Genomic DNA, 20286 nt, shown 5'->3' with positions numbered 1-20286 from the left:
AACAAAACTTTGTTAGCTTATTTAACCTACAATTGTAGTAAATAAGGCTTTAGGACACGAACAATGTTGATTTCTTGAGGCGTGGGTAATCACTGTTTGTAAGGACTTATCTGCAGTGTATTGCGCAAGTTTCCCAAGATACAACAAGAACTTATCCAATAATCTGAGGATATCAGAACCAACAAGTAAATATTGAAGAGTAAAAACAGAAATGCCGTTGAAAAGTTTGCCGGAAAAGGAGGAAGACAATCCTTTGATCTAGGTGGCGCCAAACCTAGACCATCTTGAAACTGCAAAGAAAATTGTCCAACTTCCATTTCTTTTTTGGGTGCACAAAACTCTCCCCTGATCTGAAACCGAACAGGCATGTTCACTGTGTAATCTCAACAACTCTTACTTAATTTCCACAACACTCTATTTTAATATCTTTGGCGATATCTGAAGGGTTCCAACAATCTGTGGTTATATAAGAAGATAATCATATGCTACAAAGAAACGGCCGAAATGGATCATGCAAGAGATTTACGGAACTTCCAAACATCACAATTTGTAATTATATCAATTTATCACATTCATCCTTCCGTAATTAATTCATCTAGTATGATCAACATGTTCTTACGAATTGATAAAGCGAAAACAGGAAAATGGTGACTAATTTTATCAATCAAAGACACACTTTAAACAAAGTTTACTTTATACAGTACAAGAACCTTATTTTAATTTAAAAAAAAAAGATTTGACCTATGGATGGTTATTTGATCGATGACTTTAATTTCTGAAAGGAGATGGATTTTTAAGGTGTGATCTGGTGTTCCCTTCTCAGAAATAAAGAAGGGCAATGGTAAATCTCCACTTTCTCCAAACTTTTGAGGTTCAGGCTCGTAGGAAGACACGTCAACTTGGAACAGTCACCAATAACCAATTCACGAAGCAAGCCAAAGTTCCCGAAGCAGTCAGGCAAGGATTCCACGTTCGGAAGATCCCGCAGTATTAAACTCCGAAGCAAGGGAAGGTCTCCAAAGCAGTCAGGCAAGGATTTGAGGTTCGGAAGATGAAGTAACGATAAACTCCGAAGCAAGGGAAGGTTCGCAAAGCACCCAGACAAGGTTTCGACGTTAGGAAGATCCCATAATCTCAACGACTGCAAGGAAGTCATACGTTGTAAAGGCTCATGCAAATGTTCCACCTCTTTGCATCGGTAAACCAACAAATCCTCAAGGCATTCAAAACCTGATGACACATTGAATTTACGACACCCCACAATTGCTAATTCCTTGAGGGAACAAGAACTTGACAGCCACAGTGGAAATTTTGCACCTTTGTATCCTTGCAATGTCAAACTTTGGAGTTGTTGGGTATCAGGTTGAAGGGCTCCAAGAATCTCCTCAACGTTTTCTTGTAATTCCGATTCTTCATTTTCATCCCATGACAAGTACAACTTCTTCAGTTCCTTATTTGACAACTTGGCTTCTTTGGCATCTCTTACACTTTTCACCTTCTCCAGATGCTTTATCTGAAGATATCCTTTCAGCTTTAGTGACCCTAGTTCTGCTAAATGGAACCTTCTTTCCCTACCAACCAAATACGTGCTTAGTTTCTTTAGGCAACTTAACTTCCCTAAATGAGGAGGCAAGCTTGATAGGTTGTAGCAATCCTTCAAAGAGAGTTGTTCTAGAGCTTTTAAGCCTGTTAATCTGTTAGGCAACTCTTTGAGACGATAGCAATAATCTAGTTTCAGTATATGCAAATTCCATAGTTTTCCTAATGATTCTGGAAGAGTTTTGAAGTTACCCTGTGAGAGATTTAAGTATCTTAGATGTTTTAAATCACAAATTGAATTTGATACTTCTTTAACCGCTGTGCACCATAGCACACGCAAAGAGTAGCATTTGAATACAACAGGATAAAGTTGGCCAATGTAGGTTCTCAAAGATTTGACTTGATGCAACTGCATTGAATTAATGGATTCCTCGGATACATCCCACGCAGCCCTATGATCTTGGACATGGTGGATTTTGTCAGACAAGGTAGTTACATCACTGTCATATGTAATGCAACAAACATCTTCTGCAAGAAATTGTGCAAGATCGTGAACAAGATCATGCATCTTGAAACTTTTAACTTTGCCAACTTCATCTGTCTCGATATCTTGGAAAAATGATCTACAGTATAATTCATTCCACATAGAATCACCAGTATCTTCATCATCTACCGTTTCACTAGATGGAATGAATCCATTAGCCATCCAATGTTCAATTAAATCTTGCTTACTTATTGTCTCACCTTTGCGAAACCTTGCACAATATGCAAAACATTGTCTGAGTTTCATTGGTAAGTCTAGGTAACTTAATCTCAAGACAGGTATTACAGAGTTTTTTTCATGTTGTGCTAAACTCCACAGGTTGCTTTCCTTAACAGAGAGCCACTCTTTTTCCTCTCTTTTGAAACTTAACATACCTCCCATTGCTTTCACTGCAAGAGGCACTCCCCTACATTTCCTTACTATCTCCTTCCCTGTTGACACAAGCCCTACCTGTTCTACCTCGTTTTGTCCAAAGGCACGATGTTTAAAAATTTCCCAACAATCATTATCAGATAGCACTGGTAATTCATGAGGAGGCACTGTTCCCATGCTAGCGGCAACTGTCTTTGGGAGGCGTGTAGTTACCAAGATAAAAGAACCCTTTGCATCATCACAAGACAATAATACATATTTCAGCTGTGACCAACTCTCTGGTTCGTCAATCCACACGTCATCCAAAACAAGCAAATATCTTTTTCTTCGAAGCAGATCTCGTAGTCTTACTTGTAGAGGTTCTAGATCCATATCCTCACAGGGATGCCTAGATGCTGCTTCAATGATAGCCTTTATCACTCTCTTCAATCTGAAATCTTCTGAAACACGGACCCAAATTCTTAACTCAAAGTAGTTGACTATCCTCTCATCCTTGAAGATAAGCTGGGCAAGTGTTGTTTTTCCAAGTCCACCTTCACCTACAATTGTATAGACTGATGCATTCTCAGAATGAGAATCATAACCAGTCAAAAAGTCTACAATTTTGTCTCTATCTCCTTCTCTCCCGTAGACTTTTGATTCAGTGACGAATAACGTTTTTTGACGCCATTCAGTTACTCCACTCTCTCTCCGAGGAACCATCTCTATCTCAGTCAAGTGAAACTTAGTACTTTCTTCAGCAATTGCTTCCAATCTCTCACTAATTTTTTTCATTTTCTTAGCATTTTTGCAGCGAAAAGCAACATTCTTGGGATGAAAAGAGGATAAGCAAGAGCTTTGTACCTTGTTTGATGGACCACACTTGACTCCTTGACCCTCCAATCTCAATGATTCAGAGGCAAACTCATCCAAGATGTCATCGAGGACGTGAGCTGCATCTTTTAGCTTTCCCAGCCAATCTTTTACAGGTCTATTAGAGAGCTGTTTCTGCTCAGCATCCTCAAGAGTACCCCTGATTGTAGTAAGCAAACTGGCAAGCCTTTTCGTGTCTTGATTGAAACCCAAGCATAGTTCCAGCTCGAGTGAGTTCAAATTCTCAAGCACAGTTTCAAGGATAGCCCCAGCCATGTTGCAACTCTGAAAGATGGAGATTGAAGAGGGGGGGCTGTATGAAGCAAGAGGGAAGAAGATTAACAAAGAACAAGTTTTATTTGCACTTAACATGTGGTTGCCTACCAAAAAATCATTGTAAGCAAGCCAAGGTTTCTCAAACAGTAAGGCAGGAATCATTTAATGCAACAATCTCGGAATAGTTTAAAGCAGTTGCATGCACAAGTCACCAGGATTCCCTTAACCACTGATGACATTTCAGTCTTCTATAGATGAGATTTGGAGTGTACACAAAGCCTTTCCTTTTTCTCCTTATGTTTCTGAGATTATAGAACTAGACTTATTATCTGCTACATTAATTTTCATCAGCTTTTTCTTTATTCCTTTTCCCAAAGGGCTTCTATTTGAGATTCCTACACCACAAGAGCTATTGGGTTGGGTGGAAAATAAACAGAAAATAATTTTTTTATTCAAATATTCAATACACGTTAATACAAGACTTGCACAACATTGAAATACAGGAAAGATTTAACAACTTTTAAGACATTAATTTTAGAAGGTTACAGACTTTCACCTCAAGTAGGCATATTAAGTTTTTGAATGAGATTTTTCATTTCTTGCAAACGATTCCCAAGCCATAAGAAAACTTGGAGCAATCAAGGGTGCCCATTAACTCTGCACTCACTTCAGTGGCCTCAATGTGATGGGAAGTAGGTGGTGAGAAGACACAAGAAGCACAGTTTGGAGAAAGCAAGGAGGTAGTCCTGTATTTGTCCTCTCCTCCAACAACAGGCATTGCCACACCAACCTTTGCAGGGTTCTCAAAATCTTCCCTGTAAGTCCTCCCAAGCACACCATCCACCTTAGGGGACAACCCGAAGAATCTGAATTGAACTTCCAAGTGGGCAAAGCAATCATCCTGAGGCACTTGGTAGTTGTGAACTGCATCATCTTCTTTGGTCACTGGCACCACATTCACCAAAATTTCAGCAACATCCTCTAGCGTGACTATGACACTGTTCCTGGCAGCTACTCTCTCCACTTTCACATCTTTTTGTGGAGAGTGCCAAGTGGAGAGAGGGCCCTGAGGGAGAAGTAGACGGTTTCCATTGTATGTGAATTTGAGATGGTCAACATCTTCATTCCATTGGGATGTTTTGGGAGCTTCAAGTGATAAGGTTTTGGAGTTGAAAAGGACTCCAAGGGCTTGAATCCATGTGTAGTCTCTGGCTCTACCTGCTGGCCTGTGTCCAATGAAGCGAGCATTGATTTGAAGGGAGGAGTCAGAGACTAAGGCGAAGTGTTCATTGGTCTTTCCGTGGAAGTAGAACACTCTCCCATCCCCACCAATGAAACGAGGGTCATAGCAACCTGATCCTGGTGCATTGCAGTTTGGTTTGCGACCTTCAAATCACAAAAACCAATTTTATCAAGCATGTTATAATGTATCTTCTAACTCAATTCTAGTTGAAATAAGTAGCAAAGAGAAATTGTTTGAAGGGTAGAAAGAGGAAGAATGAAAGGATGGTTTGTCTTACTTCTGCATACAGCCCTGCATATGGGTTTGTCACAATCAATTTGACAAACCTTAGCCTTAGGATCTGTTGATTCACTGCTGGGGCACTCATTTGGACATCTAATGTATTTTCCATAGCATCTAGTTCCTTTGGTGCTACATTGCCTGTAATAATATGCATTGGCCTGCAGACTCAAACATGACACAAACAATAACACAGCAATTATGATGGAACTGCCTTTAGTGATCTCCATACTTAAACCTCTTAGTTGATGAAATATGAGAAAGAAACAAGAGAGTTAGAGCCAATTTATAGATGCAACATCCACCATGTTGCTTGCTTATTGTGAAGGTGGCTTTTGCAAACTTGCAGCCTAATCTATTGCTGGATCAAATTTAAAGCACGAACATGGGTTTGGATGATTGAATAAAGAATCATCAAAGGGATTCACATAATTGTTGTCTTCTTATAGAAGGGTATATGAATTTCAAGGTGTTAACTCATTCCTTCAACTGCAAAATTGGTGTATGAACTCCTCATCAATGCACCTGCCAAGCTTATGGGAGAGGTAAGGGTGAAGTAATATATTAATTATAAATTTAGGATGTTTTCGTGTACAACTTAATTGCAATTTTAGTTCCGACATTTTATGAATTTTGTATTTTTTAAGTTTAGTTTCTTAATTTTTAATTATTCATAATTTTGATCCTGAATTTTTATTTATAAAATTGTGATCATTTAATGTTTAATTATTTATAAATTTTTATTTGATGTTCAGTTTAGTCATCCGTAATTTTTATTATTTTGGATATAGTAAAAATGAAAATTGTAAACAATATTGGTATAAGACTTAGGGTATATGACACACTACAAATAGAAGGAATACATTATAGTTATGGTCTTTTCATCACGTAATTTTAAAATAAAAACTAAATAAATAATTAAAAATTGAGAAACTAAAATTACATAAAATAAATTAAGGAATTAAAATAATAAACAATAAGAGACACAAAAGTGAAAGCAAAATAAAAACGAAACTTACGCAGTTCCTTGACAAAAGAAAGGATGAAGAAAACATAATTTTACCGTCCATAAGGTATATGTTTATATTTTTTTTCTAAGCGCACAATTTATTTATTTATTTATCATAAACACTGCGTTTCCATTAAGCATAAAAGAAAGTCTCAACTTTTACTTTTTCATATTTACTTAACTTAATTCTGCAAAAATGCATGTATGATGTATCTTCATGCACGTTAAACATCCAAGCAAAACTGCAGTTATATGAAAAGGATGTATACAAATGCACTCAAAATACTAAATCAGATCTAAAGAAAGAAATATATACTAAATTATTTTTTTGATTAGATATTATTTATGGTAACAAATACATCTTTTACTTTTAACAAATGATTATCCTTTTATAGTTTTATTTTAATTGATAAGTCGATTATTTCATAACAATTATATAGGAGAAATATTAATGTTAAAAAAAGTAAAAAGTTCACGTTTCAAAATTACAAAAGTTTGATGTTGAGTATAACTTCATAATGTTTATTATTCTGTTATATTATTTTTTTATTATTTTTATATAAATAAATAATTTTATGTGTGTATTTTATACAAGGATTTGTCTTATTTCTCTTTTTTTTTTTAAATTTTAATATGGCATGAGAGTTAGGTTAATATCATTGCCTTTCAGTGGACCCACTATTCATTGTTTTTTATTTTATTACCGTTGTTGTTTTACACGGAAAAAAAATAAGGGGAGGTTATAAATGATATTGAAAATGGTAACCCCGTTCATTCACACCAATGACTATTAATGAAGATGACGATGTAGTTGATGATGTATATGCAACCCGTAAACACCACAGTGAAGGAATTTACATATGAGCACTCAACCCACTATGGTAATAAATTTAGAAATTTTTTTATAATACGCATTTACAATTTTATGTATTTATTTTATATGATTTTCTTTCGATGCAAATTAATTAATGTTTGTTACCTAATTTTTTAACACAGATATGACTGACGATTAGACTCCAATCAGACCCTGATCCGGACGAGGCAACAAAGGACCTACTAGATTGAAACATCTCTCATTGAGACGTGTTGTTGGTCAAAAGACACCAGTTGACATTAACGTCAACACTGGAGTGGCTTATGGTCCTAATGCTGAGAAGTTTAGCAGCTATCTTGGAGTTGTTTCTCGTGAGAGACTCTCCATTTTGATTAATTCATAGGATGATGTGTCAAAGGTTGATCGGAACATGCTTTGGGAGGATGTTCAGGTAAGCTTTACATTATTATCGTTATCATATAATGCTTTTTAATATTCATTGATAAATTTTAATTTGATATTATTTTGCAGGAAAATTTTGAAATCCCTAATGTGGAACCGCTACGATCAAAGATCATATCCAATATCGAAATTAAATTTCGTCACTACACCGACGACGAAATATATTTTTTGCAAGTATAAAGGCGAAAGTTCTTGTTTAAAGTACAAACGTATTGATGAAGCGACATGACATCTTTTTGTTCAAAGCCGTGATTGTAAAGCGTGTAAGTAAGTGAAGTTACTTAACTGTTTTTATTTATATAACATTAATAACTTAATATTATTTAATTCACTTTCTTTATTTCATTTATGACAGGATCGTCGCAAGAAAGCTCAAGACATAGCATTAAAGAATGTTACCCCACACGTACTGTCTCGTTTGGGGTATCAAAAGCTTGAGTAATCACTGATGGTGGAAAAGGAGCAATCCAAACAGGAGACTGGGTATGACATTGATACAGGGGTCACTTCTCTTCCATCACCACCTTTGATCCATGTAAAATGGAAGCCCGAATTAAAAAGTCGGGTGCATTTAGTTATGAGCAATCAAAGAGAGTCTGAGAAAAAAATTTGTAAGTTATTTTTATCTTGTTTTGCATTTATTTTAAAACATTAATTATATTAAAAACTTATATGATTTTGGTCTCTTTCAGGATTCCTTGGTTGAGCAAAGCTCCCAAAGTCATTTTGTACCTGAAGGTCGCCGTGATATCTTGGTTGAAGGAATTGGACGACCTGAGCATTGTGGTCGTGTTCGTGCAGCTGGAAAAGGGGTTGGAATTAAACTATATTTTGGAGTTGCACCATAACACTCATCCTCCTCCCTCGCAACAGAGACCAAAGCAGAAATGATGAGTAAGATACGTCAAGAATTAATGGAGGAAATGAGAAAGGAAGCTGAACGAATGCAGCTAGAGTTGCGACACGAGTTTCTAACACAACAAGTTTGTGTTGAGCCGGCTGAGGCACTTGTTAGTCCCGCTCCCAAGAGCACCAAGGGGAGTTGTGCAGCTCCTACAACATCAGGGAGGATATCATTGGCCAGACAAGCCAATGTGAGCTACTTGTAGAGGGTGACATGCTTCCTCAAGTGGTGGCCATTGGAAAAGTCTATCAAGAGGCCCAAACACCTGATGTGGCAAAGGTAACACTGGAAAGAGTACAAGTAAATGATGTTTGTGTTCCACTACCTTCAGATGAGGTAACAACTGTGGTTAATGCATTTCAGACATTCGTAGCTTGGCCCAGACACCTCATTCGAATTATACTAGAACCTCCGGTAATAATTTCATTTCATTATATTAATTTATATTTATATATTACATCTAATTTAATACAAATGTTCTTTATTTTATAGAAACCTTATCGGAAACCAAGTCCGAAAAGGAAGCAGGAGGTTCTGATTGATGACCCTATAACTTCCTTAGTTGCAACTGTTAGAGAGATTGGTCATAACCCTATGGACATTCCATGGGATGATACATTTTTTTGAAATAAACACTAACATTCCATTATACACATACATGTCAAATTTGTTAGAATTTGTAGCTGGAGATCTGAAGCTCAATATAAATATAATTCAATTTTTTATGATGTAAGTGTCTTTACCTATATTTCAATTTACTTTATGTTAAATTATTATTGATTATGCTTTAACTAATAACTTGTAGGTTTTTGCAACGATTTTCTATCAATGAAGGGAATGAAGATGTGTATGGATTCTTAGATCCCTCATATACTAACCCCACTAGAACAAAGAAAAGTCAAACCCAATCATACATCACTAACACCCAGGAAAAAGAGGGAAAACAAATTTATTTATGCCTTTATATTAATAAGTAAGTTTAATTATAAGTCGTCAATTATTACTATTTCATGTTTTTAATATTTACTAACTCTTTTCATGGATGATATAGGGGTCATTGACAGTTACTTGTCTTATCCACAGTTGATAAGACTGTTGTGCGGTTTTGTTCCCTACACAAGAAGTCATCCACACATCTGAAGAATATGATTGATAAGTAAGTACAATATAAACTTAACTTCGTATGTTACTAATTAAACATCTACTAACGTGGTTTTTTGTATTAATTAGTTCATGACATTGATATAACATCCTAAAAGGTTGATCCAATTTAAATTTTCAAATTCTGAAGTGGATGACACTAAAGGTTTGCAATTTTTGTCTTTCTCTTTTCATTGTTTATCAATATTGACTTTTATTTTTTATTGAATTATAGTGTAATAGACAACCAGGAAGGTATGAGTGTGACTATTACGTTATGCAATGGATGGTTATCATTGTAAGACTAGGCCTTAAAAGTGATTGGGATCAGGTAACATGATGGTAAATTATTTTTATAATTCTTTAACATATATGTATCTTAACACTAATTTATGTGAACCTTATTTTGTAATGCAGTTTTTCACAAATGAGCAACCAATGTCTTTGGTTGCCATAGAATATGTTAGACATTCTTGGTCCACATATTTCCTAAGTTTTTATAACTATAGGATAGTTAATCAATAGTGTAGGAATTAGATAGATAGATAGGAATATAGGAAAAGATATTATTAATGTTTGTAATACATTTTTATCAATATATATAATTTGATTCTCTGAATTTTTGTATTTGTCTGGTTGGGTTATAATTGAGCAGATCAATTTAGATAGGAATTAGCATTAAACACAATGTACTAAAAACAATAACCATTTACAAGGGCAACTATTTACCATAGCTACCCTCTTATATGCAGTGCAAAGATTTATAAGGGCGGCTATGGTAAATAGCAGCCTTCTTATATGCTTTAGAATGATTTATAAAAGGGAGATGTAAAAGGGTGGCTTTTACCATAACCGCCCTCTTTGTTTGAATGCGTACAACTTATAAGGACGGCTTTTACCATAGTCTCCAGCCGCCTTCTTCTCTTTTGGACATAAGACTACACGTACATCAAAGGCGACTAGAAAGTCAGCATTTTACAATGAAAATAGTCGCCCTCTTTAAACCTTTTTATACCAGTGGTTGTTTATTTATAGATAGCAATAATAACATAATACCATAACAAAATGACAAAAACTATGGGCTAAGCCCGTTACATTTAACACTCTCCTTCAAGCTTGTGCATATAAATCGTATGTACCAAACTTGTTACAAATATAATCAATTTTATGTACTTATATATTTAGGGAAAATATTTGTTAACTAATCATTTGAATTAACAAACTCAGTGTTGATGTCTCCAAATACAATCTTTTCTCTAATGAAATGACAAACAATCTCAATGTGTTTGGTTCTTTCATGAAAGACAAGATTTGAGTTAATATGAAGAGCAATTTAATTATCACATATGAGTGTGGTTTGAGTGACCACTCCGAATTGAAATTCTTTAAGTAAGTTTTTAAGTCAAATTAGTTAGTTCACAAGTAGTTAAGGCCATAAGTCCATATTCTGCTTCAACACTAGATCTTGCCACATTATTTTGTTTCATGCTTTTCCAAGAAATCAAATTGTAACCAATAAATACACAATATTTAGAAGTGGGTCTTCTTTCAAAAAGAGATCATGTCCAATTAGCATATAAATAATATACAACTCTCGTATAATTATTATGACCATATAACAAGACTTTTCCAAGAGAACCTTTAATGTACTTCAATATACGAAGGATTGCATTCCAATGATCAACACGCGGTGAATTAGTGAATTGCTCACCACACTAACTGCAAATGAAATATTAGGATGAGTAATGGTGAGATAGTTCAATTTTCCAACTAATCTTCTATACTTCTCAGGATCTGTAAAATGGTTCAAATTCCTAAATTAGGGGTTGAATTATAGTTATATTATAAATAAAAATCCATGAATGTCTATCTTTTAATATGAAATATTACTGAAATATGGCACTTATCTATAATCGATGGTAGATGAAAGCAATATAATAGGGATAGGGATTATGAGTAGAACGTATGCCTTTACAAAGGGCAATGGAAAGATCAGGTTCAACCATTGTAGTCAGAAGAAGCAAAGGAGATGACATTAGAAAAGAGCCATCCGGTGGAGGAGGGGAATCTTTAGATACACTAGACATAACAAGAGGATCCCAAACAACATGAATATTAACTTGATTAGATGAAGACATAGGAGGAGAAGAAGACTTAAACTAAAGGGAAAACTAATTGAATGTAACATCTATTGAAATAAAATAGCGATTAAGAGAATGTGAGAAACATTTGTTGTGATCGAGTGAACCCTAAAAAGACACATTTGTGTAACCTAAGAGATAATTTATCATGATCAAGACTAAAATAACAAAGCATATGGACCCAAAAACTTTGGGAGGTAAAGGGTGTTGGGGTCTATTAATGTCTAAGTTCAAGAGGGGAGGGGTGAATAGAAGTTATAAAATTTTCGCAAACACAAACTGTTTTTCAGTTTATCAGAGGAAAAAGAACAGATTGATTTTAGAATGAACAAATTGATTCATCACAACACTTTAACACAAACAAAACCTTTTCAGATCAGAATTGAGATCAGACAGTGAAATATGGCAAAAGCATATTGGTTCAGTTTTAACAGTTTTGAAGAACACAAAATATGCCAAAAGAGCAATCAAGAGTATTCCACTCAAGGTTTTAAAGACAATGAATCTTTATCAAGGATTTAATGAAGAAAACTATTCTTCCCCTAATCAATTACAAACTTATGTTCAAAAGCTTTGTTTATGTCTTGAAGAACTTTTCCAGATCACAAAGAACAGTTTTTATTAAGCCCAGAATTAACAGGTTTATTCTCAAGTAAACAGATTTCATTCTTGACAGATTAAACAAAAAAACAGAAATTAATGCAGGGTTAAGAAGATTTATGCAAGCACGGTTTATACTGGTTCACTCATAATGAGCTACATCCAGTTTCACCTCACTCCAAGGTGTAATCCACTAAAAACCAATTCCAAACAATTACAACACAACAGTTTTTGAAACCTACAAGAACAATACTAACAAAGCTGAAAAACCCTATTTCAGCACACCTTGCACTCCAAGAAATCCTATCAAAGACACTTACACCTTTACAAACAAAAATAAAGGAAAGATAACACCTGAAAAGAAGATGCAAGAACTCAAAATCAGTAGTTCAATTGCTGCAGAACTGCACCAGCACCTTCACCAAAATCAAGGTTCCCCTAGAACAAGCACACTGGAAGATCACTTTGGAAAACCTTTCAAAAACTCAATTAAATCATTCTTCTCATACAGAAAGTGTTTAATCTGTGTCAAAATCGTGATTGCTCAACAACCTTTCATGTGAGAGAAGCTTTTCTTTATATAGAAAACAGTTTCTAACTACTTTTCAAAAACCAGTTGAAAAGCTGTTATGAAAACAATAGATTCAGTTTAAACTAAACAGATTTATTTTAGGAAAACTGCCAACTCAGTTAACTGAAATAACTGACTGAGTTGTACCTTTGGTGCCTTAACCAACTTTCGAAAAGCCTTTCAGCAAACCAAAAATAAACCTATTCTTTTACAGAGAAACAAATTTATTTTTGTGCAATATCCTTATTTTTGAGAAAACTCTAAAAAGCTTTTTGGAAAAACCTTTGACCACTTCAAATGCTTGATCAAAGCTTGACTAGGCATCTAGGACAGGTTATGTAGCAAAAGGCAACCTTACACATACACAAGCCTAAATACAAGATCATCTAAACCCAGTACAATCTTCAAAGCAAACTAGCTATTTTCCTACATCAAACACACTAAGACTGGATAGAGAAGAAGCTTCATCCATCTTCAACAATCTCCCCCTTTTTGATGGAGACAAATCCCCTTTGCTTTGCATAGCTTTGAAGGAAAGTCATGATCAATACTTGCATTGCACTTGGCTCCAATATATGCACAAAAATTTGTTAGGTGTAAAACAGAACTTAACAGATTTGAGTATTGTGCTACCTCTCTGCAAGTTTAATACTTGAACCACATCAGCATCATTTATGAGTAATTCTTCAACTATCATAACCTGTGTCAAGCTATTTTTCTCCCCCTTTGGATTCAACAAACAGAATGGGAGCATGGGATAAAAGAAATACAGCATAGCCATTCATAATAGTTCGAAATAAAGCTAGCATAAAGTTCTATTACAAACCAGAAAACAAACATAGCCAGTGCAGAAAATTAGAAACTAAATTGATCAACAAGACATAACAGAAATAGATTTGGAGAGGATCACATGTGCTTATAGTGCAACTCAGCTAGTTGCTCTTGGAACCCTTCAATTTGATAGTCTAAGTGTTGAAGTCTTGCTTGTGTCATTTCGAAATATGTCTTTTGATCATCTGTGAATGTGTCCAGCCTGTTCAGAACCTGTCTTTCAAACATTGATAGAGGTTCACCTCTATATTCAGGTGCTTGATATGCAACCAAAGCGTTGTAATTTGTGGCAGCAACATCTTCATTCATGAACGAGTGGATTGGTGATTCGTCCATGTGCTGAGTTGGTGATTCAACCCTGTGAGATGATGAATGATGCATCCTATGGAATGATGCTTCTGCAGCTTGCACAGTTTCATCTTCCCTATGTATTCCAGCATTCTCTTCCTCTCCATCTCCATGATTAGAGGCTTTATGGTCAGCCCTATGGGCAGCATTTCTTCTGAAAATCCAGCCATCATCCTCCTTGTGAAATCCCATTTTCATGAGTGTAAAATTATCTATCTCACTTGCTGCTTTAATAGTATCATTCCTTTCATTTGTAGTATCCAGTTCAAAGTAATCAATTAGTTTGGACACAAATATTGCAAATGGAAAGCGATAATCAGGGAGCCTTGTGGATTTGAGTATGTGTTCCACCATAGTGCTTACCTAATTTACCTTAAGCTGATTCATTATGCAGTGCAACAATATCAGGTCTTCCTTATGAAGAACATCATGATTGCTTCCTCTAGGAGTGAGTTGCCAAGTAATGATGTGAGTTGAGAGTCTTGGGATTAAAGTCAAGTTACCTGCATGAAACCTAGCCACTGGTTCAGTAGGGTTCCTCACACAGCTTCTATAGAATTGCATCTTGTTGAACCCTTGCATTTCAGCAGTGTTCCCTTTGCTCACTTTCAATCCTGAGTATTTGATTCCACCAACACTGCTCCAGATTTCTCTAGTGATTTTCAGCTTTACTCCTTTCACATACAACACAAGATTCTTACCATCTTGTTCAAGATTGCTATAGAACACCTTCACTAGGTCTGGATAAACATTTCCAGTCATCTCCATAAAACTTTTCAGTTTTTTATGCTTGAGAAGAGTTCTTTCTTCTGTTAGATTTTCTTCTCTCAGCCATGAGAATTCCAGCACCTTAGGTACATTGATTTGCTTTCTGCTTGTCTCATGTATGAACCTTGTCATAGCTTCAGAATCTCCAGCAAACCAATTTTCCAGAATACCTTGGCTCCTGTTAGGTTGCTCTTTGGATTTCTTCTTTCTGTGTGAAGAGGATGTCATTGCTTAGTCTGTTGTTACCTGCACCTAATCACCAATAGGTAGTTCCAACTAGAAAGCGATTTAGTATAGCAGTTTATATGAGCAATAATATCAGAATCAAAACTCATAGAGGATCAGATTTGAACCTGGACAGCTTATAGCAAAGATGAGAGACTGTGAAATGTAATTGATATAAACCAGATTTATATAGAACTCAATTCAGATTCTAAGGATCACGAGTTTTGAAAATAAAATCAATGAAAACAGATGCAGTACAAATTTGATTCTTTATTTAGTACAGCAGGTGCATTTTTGAATGATGTAAGAATATATTGGAAACATATTTCAGCTTAACAAATCAAATCTGTTGCACAATCAAGATATCAAATCAGTTAGGATATCCACACATGAATTTCATAAACCTGCTGGTCAATAACCATAAAAGCAATCAATGGTCAAGGAGAGAGAAAAAGATAATTATTTCTCTTTCCTAGTCACAATTGTGATTCTGAAACAGAAAAAAAAAACACGTTTAAGCATAAAGTAACATATTGAAATTGTTACTGCAGGGGACAATTTAAGCTAATGATACCCAATTCATTTAGTAGAAAGTAAAACCTAAGCAAGAGGTTTAGTAAAGAGATCAGCCAATTGAAATTCAGTGCCAATGAATTTAATATCACAAGTTCCATTAGCTATATGCTCTCTTAGGAAATGATGTCTAATTTCAATATGTTTTGTTCTTGAATGCATGACAGGATTCTTAGACAGATTTATAGCACTAGTGTTATCACAATTTATAGGTATCTTGTTTAAGAGAATCCCAAAGTCACTTAGTTGTTGCCTTAGCCATAATGTTTGAGCACAACAACTTCCAGCTGCTATGTATTCTGCCTCTGCTGTAGAAAGTGCAACACAGGCTTGTTTCTTGCAATGCCATGAGATTAGACTTGACCCAAGCATGTGACAAGTCGCACTTGTGCTCTTCCTATCAACCTTGCAACCTGCAAAGTCAGAATCTGAAAAACCAGTCAAGTTTAAGGAAACATTGTTTGGATACCATAGTCCAACATCTTTAGTCCCTTGCAAGTATTTCAGAATCCTCTTAGCTGCATTGTAATGTGATTCCTTTGGATCAGATTGATATCTAGAACATAAGCATACAACAAACATAATGTCAGGCCTGCTAGCAGTTAAGTATAATAAAGAACCAATTAAACCCCTGTATTTTGATTGATCCACTGATTTTCCTGCACAATCCTGATCCAGCTGGCAACTTGTTGAAATAAGAGTGTTGATTGCTTTGCATTGATCCATATCAAACTTCTTAAGCAACTCCTTGCAGTACTTTGCTTGATTTATGAAGATTCCATCCTTGAGCTGTTTTACTTGTAGTTCAAGGAAGAAATTCATTTCCCCTAGCATTGACATCTCAAATTCACTCTTCATTGCAGCAACAAAAGCTTCACACATTTCTTCATTTGTAAGATGATATCATCCACATAGATTTGCACAAGTATAATGTCTTCTCGTTTCTTCTTTATGAACAAAGTTTTATCAGAATTGCCACGGTCATATCCTTGAGAAAGCAGAAACTCACTTAGCCTCTCATACCATTGTCTAGGTGCCTGTTTTAATCCATATAATGCCTTCTTGAGCTTGTACACATGTTCTGGATTTTTGTAGTCTTCAAACCCTAGAGGCTGAGATATAAACACCTTTTCATTAATGTAACCATTTAAGAATGCACTATTAACATCCATTTGAAATAACTTCAATCCTTGTATGCTGGAAAATGCTAAGAGTAATCTGACAGCTTCAAGACGTGCTACTGGTGCATAGGTTTCACCAAAATCTATTCCCTCTTCTTGGTTGTAGCCTTTGGCAACTAGCCTTGCTTTATTTATGGTGATAGCCCCATGTTCATCCATCTTGTTCTTGTACACCCATTTGGTTCCTATGATATTCATCTAATGTGTTCTTGGAACTAAGGACCATACTTCATTGTATTCAAACTGATTCAGTTCTTCCTGCATTGCTGCTATCCAGTTGTTGTCTTGTAGAGCTTCCTCCAGATTTTTAGGCTCTACTTGTGAGACAAATGTCATTGTCTTGCAGAAATTGTTGAGAGAATTTCTGGTTGAGACTCCTTTCTCAATTTTCCCAATCACATTGTCAAGTGTGAGATTCCTGGGAGTCTTCCATTCTTTAGGCAATCCTGCATTTACAATAGATTCTTTGACAATATTTGGATTAGTTGCATCAAGATCACTAGATTGATTCTTTTGCAAAATGGTTCTTAAATCATCCACACCAGGTTCATCCAGAACAAATTTAGGCACAATACAATCTGTTTCATCAAACACAACATGTATATATTCTTCCACAGCAAGCAATCTTTTGTTATACACTCTATAAGCATGTCCATTTATAGCATATCCAATATGTATCCTTCATCAGATTTAGGGTCAAATTTTCCCAGATTATCTTTACCATTATTCAAAATTAAACATTTGCAACCAAAGACCCTAAGATGACTAATGCTAGGCTTCCTACCTTTATACAATTCATAGGGAGTTTTCTTAAGAATAAGTCTAATCAAGGTTCTGTTAAGCACATAAGAGGCAGTGTATACTGCATCTGCCCAAAAATATTTAGGTAAATCAGATTCATTTAACATGGTCCTAGCTAATTCCTCTAATGATCTATTCTTCCTTTCAACTACACCATTTTGTTGGGGTGTCCTAGGAGCAGAATAGCTATGTGTGATCCCATGTTTATCACAAAATCTATCAAACTTTGCATTTTGAAATTCCCCTCCCCCCCCCCATGATCACTACGAATCTATTTTATGCTATTTTCATTTTCATTATGCAGAACCTTAGCTAGTTTCTTTAAGGCTTTATATGCATCATTTTTAGAAGCAAGAAACAAAGTCCATGTATATCTTGAGAAGTCATCAACAATTACCAAAGCATAGTAATTTCCAGCTAAACTAGCAGTCCTAGATGGCCCAAACAAGTCCATATGCAAAACATCTAAAGCTTTATTTGTAGAAACCACATCTTTTAATTTAAAGGAAGTTCTTATCTGTTTTCCCTTTACACAAGCATCACACAATCTGTTATTTTGAAACTTTATATTTGGTAAACCAGACACAAGATCTTTAGACTTCAACTTATTCAAGTGATTAGTATGGATATGAGCTAATCTCCTGTGCCACATTCAAGATTCATCACTTTTTGATAACAAGCATTCATTTTCAGAGCTGTTATTCATGATATCTAAGAGGTAGATGTTATTTACCCTTCTACTTGTGAACAACACCTTACCAGAAGTTTCACTTGAGATTGTACATGTGTTGGTTTAAAAATTGACCTTGTAGCCCTTGTCACACAGTTACCAGATGCTTTAGTCCCTCCACATATAGGACATTCTCAATTGTGGTTGACTCTACAGTACCAACATCTCCTCTTCCAAGAATTCTTCCTCTATTATTATCTCCATATGTGACGTGTCCTTCAACTTTAAGTTTCAGACTTGTGAATTGAGTAACATCACCAGTCATGCCCTTTGAGCACCCGCTATCCAAGTACCACTAATTTTTCCTGCTGTTTTTCTACAAAACAAAACAGATTTAACACATATGGTACCCCTTTCTAGTTTAGGGTCCAGCATGATTAATACCCTTCCTTAGGAAGCCATTTGGCTAACCCTTTGGGAACAAGGTACCTTCTAGCTTTACATGTTCTAGAGATATGCCCATTTTTCATACAGTAAAAGCAAGATGCAGTATGCATAGTATTTGAACTGCTAAAAGAAGAAAAACCTGTTTTGGAAGGAACAAAAAAACTGGATAGCTTTTTAACATTGTTCTTCATTCCAGGATTGTATCCTAGACCATTCTTATTAAAAACAACATTTTGTGAACCCAACAGTGTTTCAAGATTTTCTCTTCCTTTGGTGAAACTTGATAATGTTTTTAATAGATATTCAACTTGTTTTTCCAGTTTCTTACAATTTTCACAAGTTTTTATTGATGCATGCAGACAAGTTAATTCAAGGCTAACCAAGTCAATTTTAGCGTTGTGTAATTCTTCTTCAAGAGCCTTAAATTTAGGTTCCAGTACCCTATTTACTTTGTTCAGTTTGTTACATATAACAACCAATCTATTTGCTTCATCATGTGTTTCCTTAAAGGCAATTAATAGTTGATCAAAATTTTCAGAATCAGTTGAATAGTCACTTACTGAATCAGATGCTGATCCTTCATCATTCACCATGAAGCACAGATTTGCTTCTTCACTTCTAGTTGAAGAGTCACTTGTTGAGGATACATCATTCTCTTCTCAAGAGATATAATCTCTTTTTCCTTTGCCTCTTTCACTCTTCCTGCTTGCTGATTTTTCTTTGTTTTGATTGTTTGGACAATCAACCTTTATATGACCTGGTTTGCCACAACCAAAGCAAGTATAACTAGAAGAATTTGAGTCATTGGATTTAGAATACCTTTTTCTTTGTTGAGTTCTGTCTCGGTTCTTCCTTTTAAGGAACCTGCTGAATTTTCTGGTGAGCAGACTCAAGGTCTCATCATGTTCAGAATTCTTCTCTTCCTCACTTGTATCATGTTCCATGGTAGTCTTTAAGGCAGTTCCTTTGGCCCTTTTCTCTATTGTTTCTTGTTCTTTCAATCTTTTGAGTTCTAACTCATGTTCAATCAATTTTCCAAAGAGTGCAACAGTAGACATCTTGGATAAATCTCTGGATTCAGAGATTGCTGTTACCTTAGGCTTCCAGCTCCTATCAAGGCATTTCAGCACCTTTATGTTGAGCTCTTCCTTGTCAAAGACCTTACCAAGACCAGTGAGTTGATTCACAATATGTGTAAACCGTTTCTGCACATCTACAATGCTTTCTTCTAATTGCATCCCAAACAACTCATACTCTTGAATGAGTGAATGCTTCCTCGAACGTTTCACATCATTTGTGCCCTCATGGGTTACCTCTAGTACTTCCCACATCTCTTTAGCTGAGTTGCATTGGGACACTCTAAAGAATTCATCCATATTCAATGCAGAGGTGATGATGTTCTTGGCTAAGGAGTCATATTGAGCCTTCTTCCTTTCAGTTTCACTCCATTCAGACCAAGGCTTCTTCACAGTTTCTTCTTTGACAACCGGCATAGGTATAAAAGGTCCACTGACCACTGCATCCCAAACACCCATGTCAATAGATTCTATGAAGATCTTCATTCTTATTTTCCATAAAGCATAATTCACACCACCAAACATAGGAGGTCTATTAATAGACGCACCTTCAGCAAAAGGCATTTTAAACTCAGACATAATGCATACACTTGAGCAAAATACAAGCCCTAGCTCTCGAT

General features: G+C 35.5%; 2 protein-coding genes across 2 annotated transcripts; both read right to left on the bottom strand.

Annotated features, from left to right (window-relative positions):
- Nucleotides 1-747: 747 nt before the first annotated feature.
- On the bottom strand, nucleotides 748-3911 carry LOC137810732 (disease resistance protein RGA2). Its single transcript, XM_068612145.2, has one exon. It carries the CDS (start codon nucleotides 3743-3745, stop codon nucleotides 794-796), a length of 2952 nt encoding a protein of 983 aa, XP_068468246.2. The 5' UTR covers nucleotides 3746-3911; the 3' UTR covers nucleotides 748-793.
- A 96-nt stretch (nucleotides 3912-4007) lies between these two features.
- LOC137810393 (uncharacterized) lies at nucleotides 4008-5440 on the bottom strand. The gene is made up of 2 exons (XM_068611633.2): nucleotides 5104-5440; nucleotides 4008-4969 (listed from the first exon to the last, which is right to left on the bottom strand). The coding sequence occupies exons 1-2, from the start codon at nucleotides 5333-5335 to the stop codon at nucleotides 4176-4178; spliced, it is 1026 nt and encodes a 341-aa protein (XP_068467734.1). The 5' UTR covers nucleotides 5336-5440; the 3' UTR covers nucleotides 4008-4175.
- Between the last annotated feature and the right edge of the window lie 14846 nt (nucleotides 5441-20286).

Source organism: Phaseolus vulgaris, chromosome 11, assembly GCF_051622355.1.
Source record: "Phaseolus vulgaris cultivar YP4 chromosome 11, ASM5162235v1, whole genome shotgun sequence".
Taxonomy (NCBI): Eukaryota; Viridiplantae; Streptophyta; class Magnoliopsida; order Fabales; family Fabaceae; genus Phaseolus; species Phaseolus vulgaris.
Note: the sequence above shows the minus strand (reverse complement) of the source record. Positions and strands in the feature narration are given on the sequence as shown.

What these genes read in the sequence shown, in the direction of transcription:
- LOC137810732 (XM_068612145.2), bottom strand. Translation starts at nt 3,745, where the DNA reads ATGATTCCTGCCTTACTGTTTGAGAAACCTTGGCTTGCTTACAATGAT.
- LOC137810393 (XM_068611633.2), bottom strand. Translation starts at nt 5,335, where the DNA reads ATGGAGATCACTAAAGGCAGTTCCATCATAATTGCTGTGTTATTGTTT. An exon ending in ATGCAGGGCTGTATGCAGAA is followed by an intron (nt 4,970 to 5,103) that starts GTAAGACAAACC and finishes TGTGATTTGAAG; the next exon opens with GTCGCAAACCAAACTGCAAT.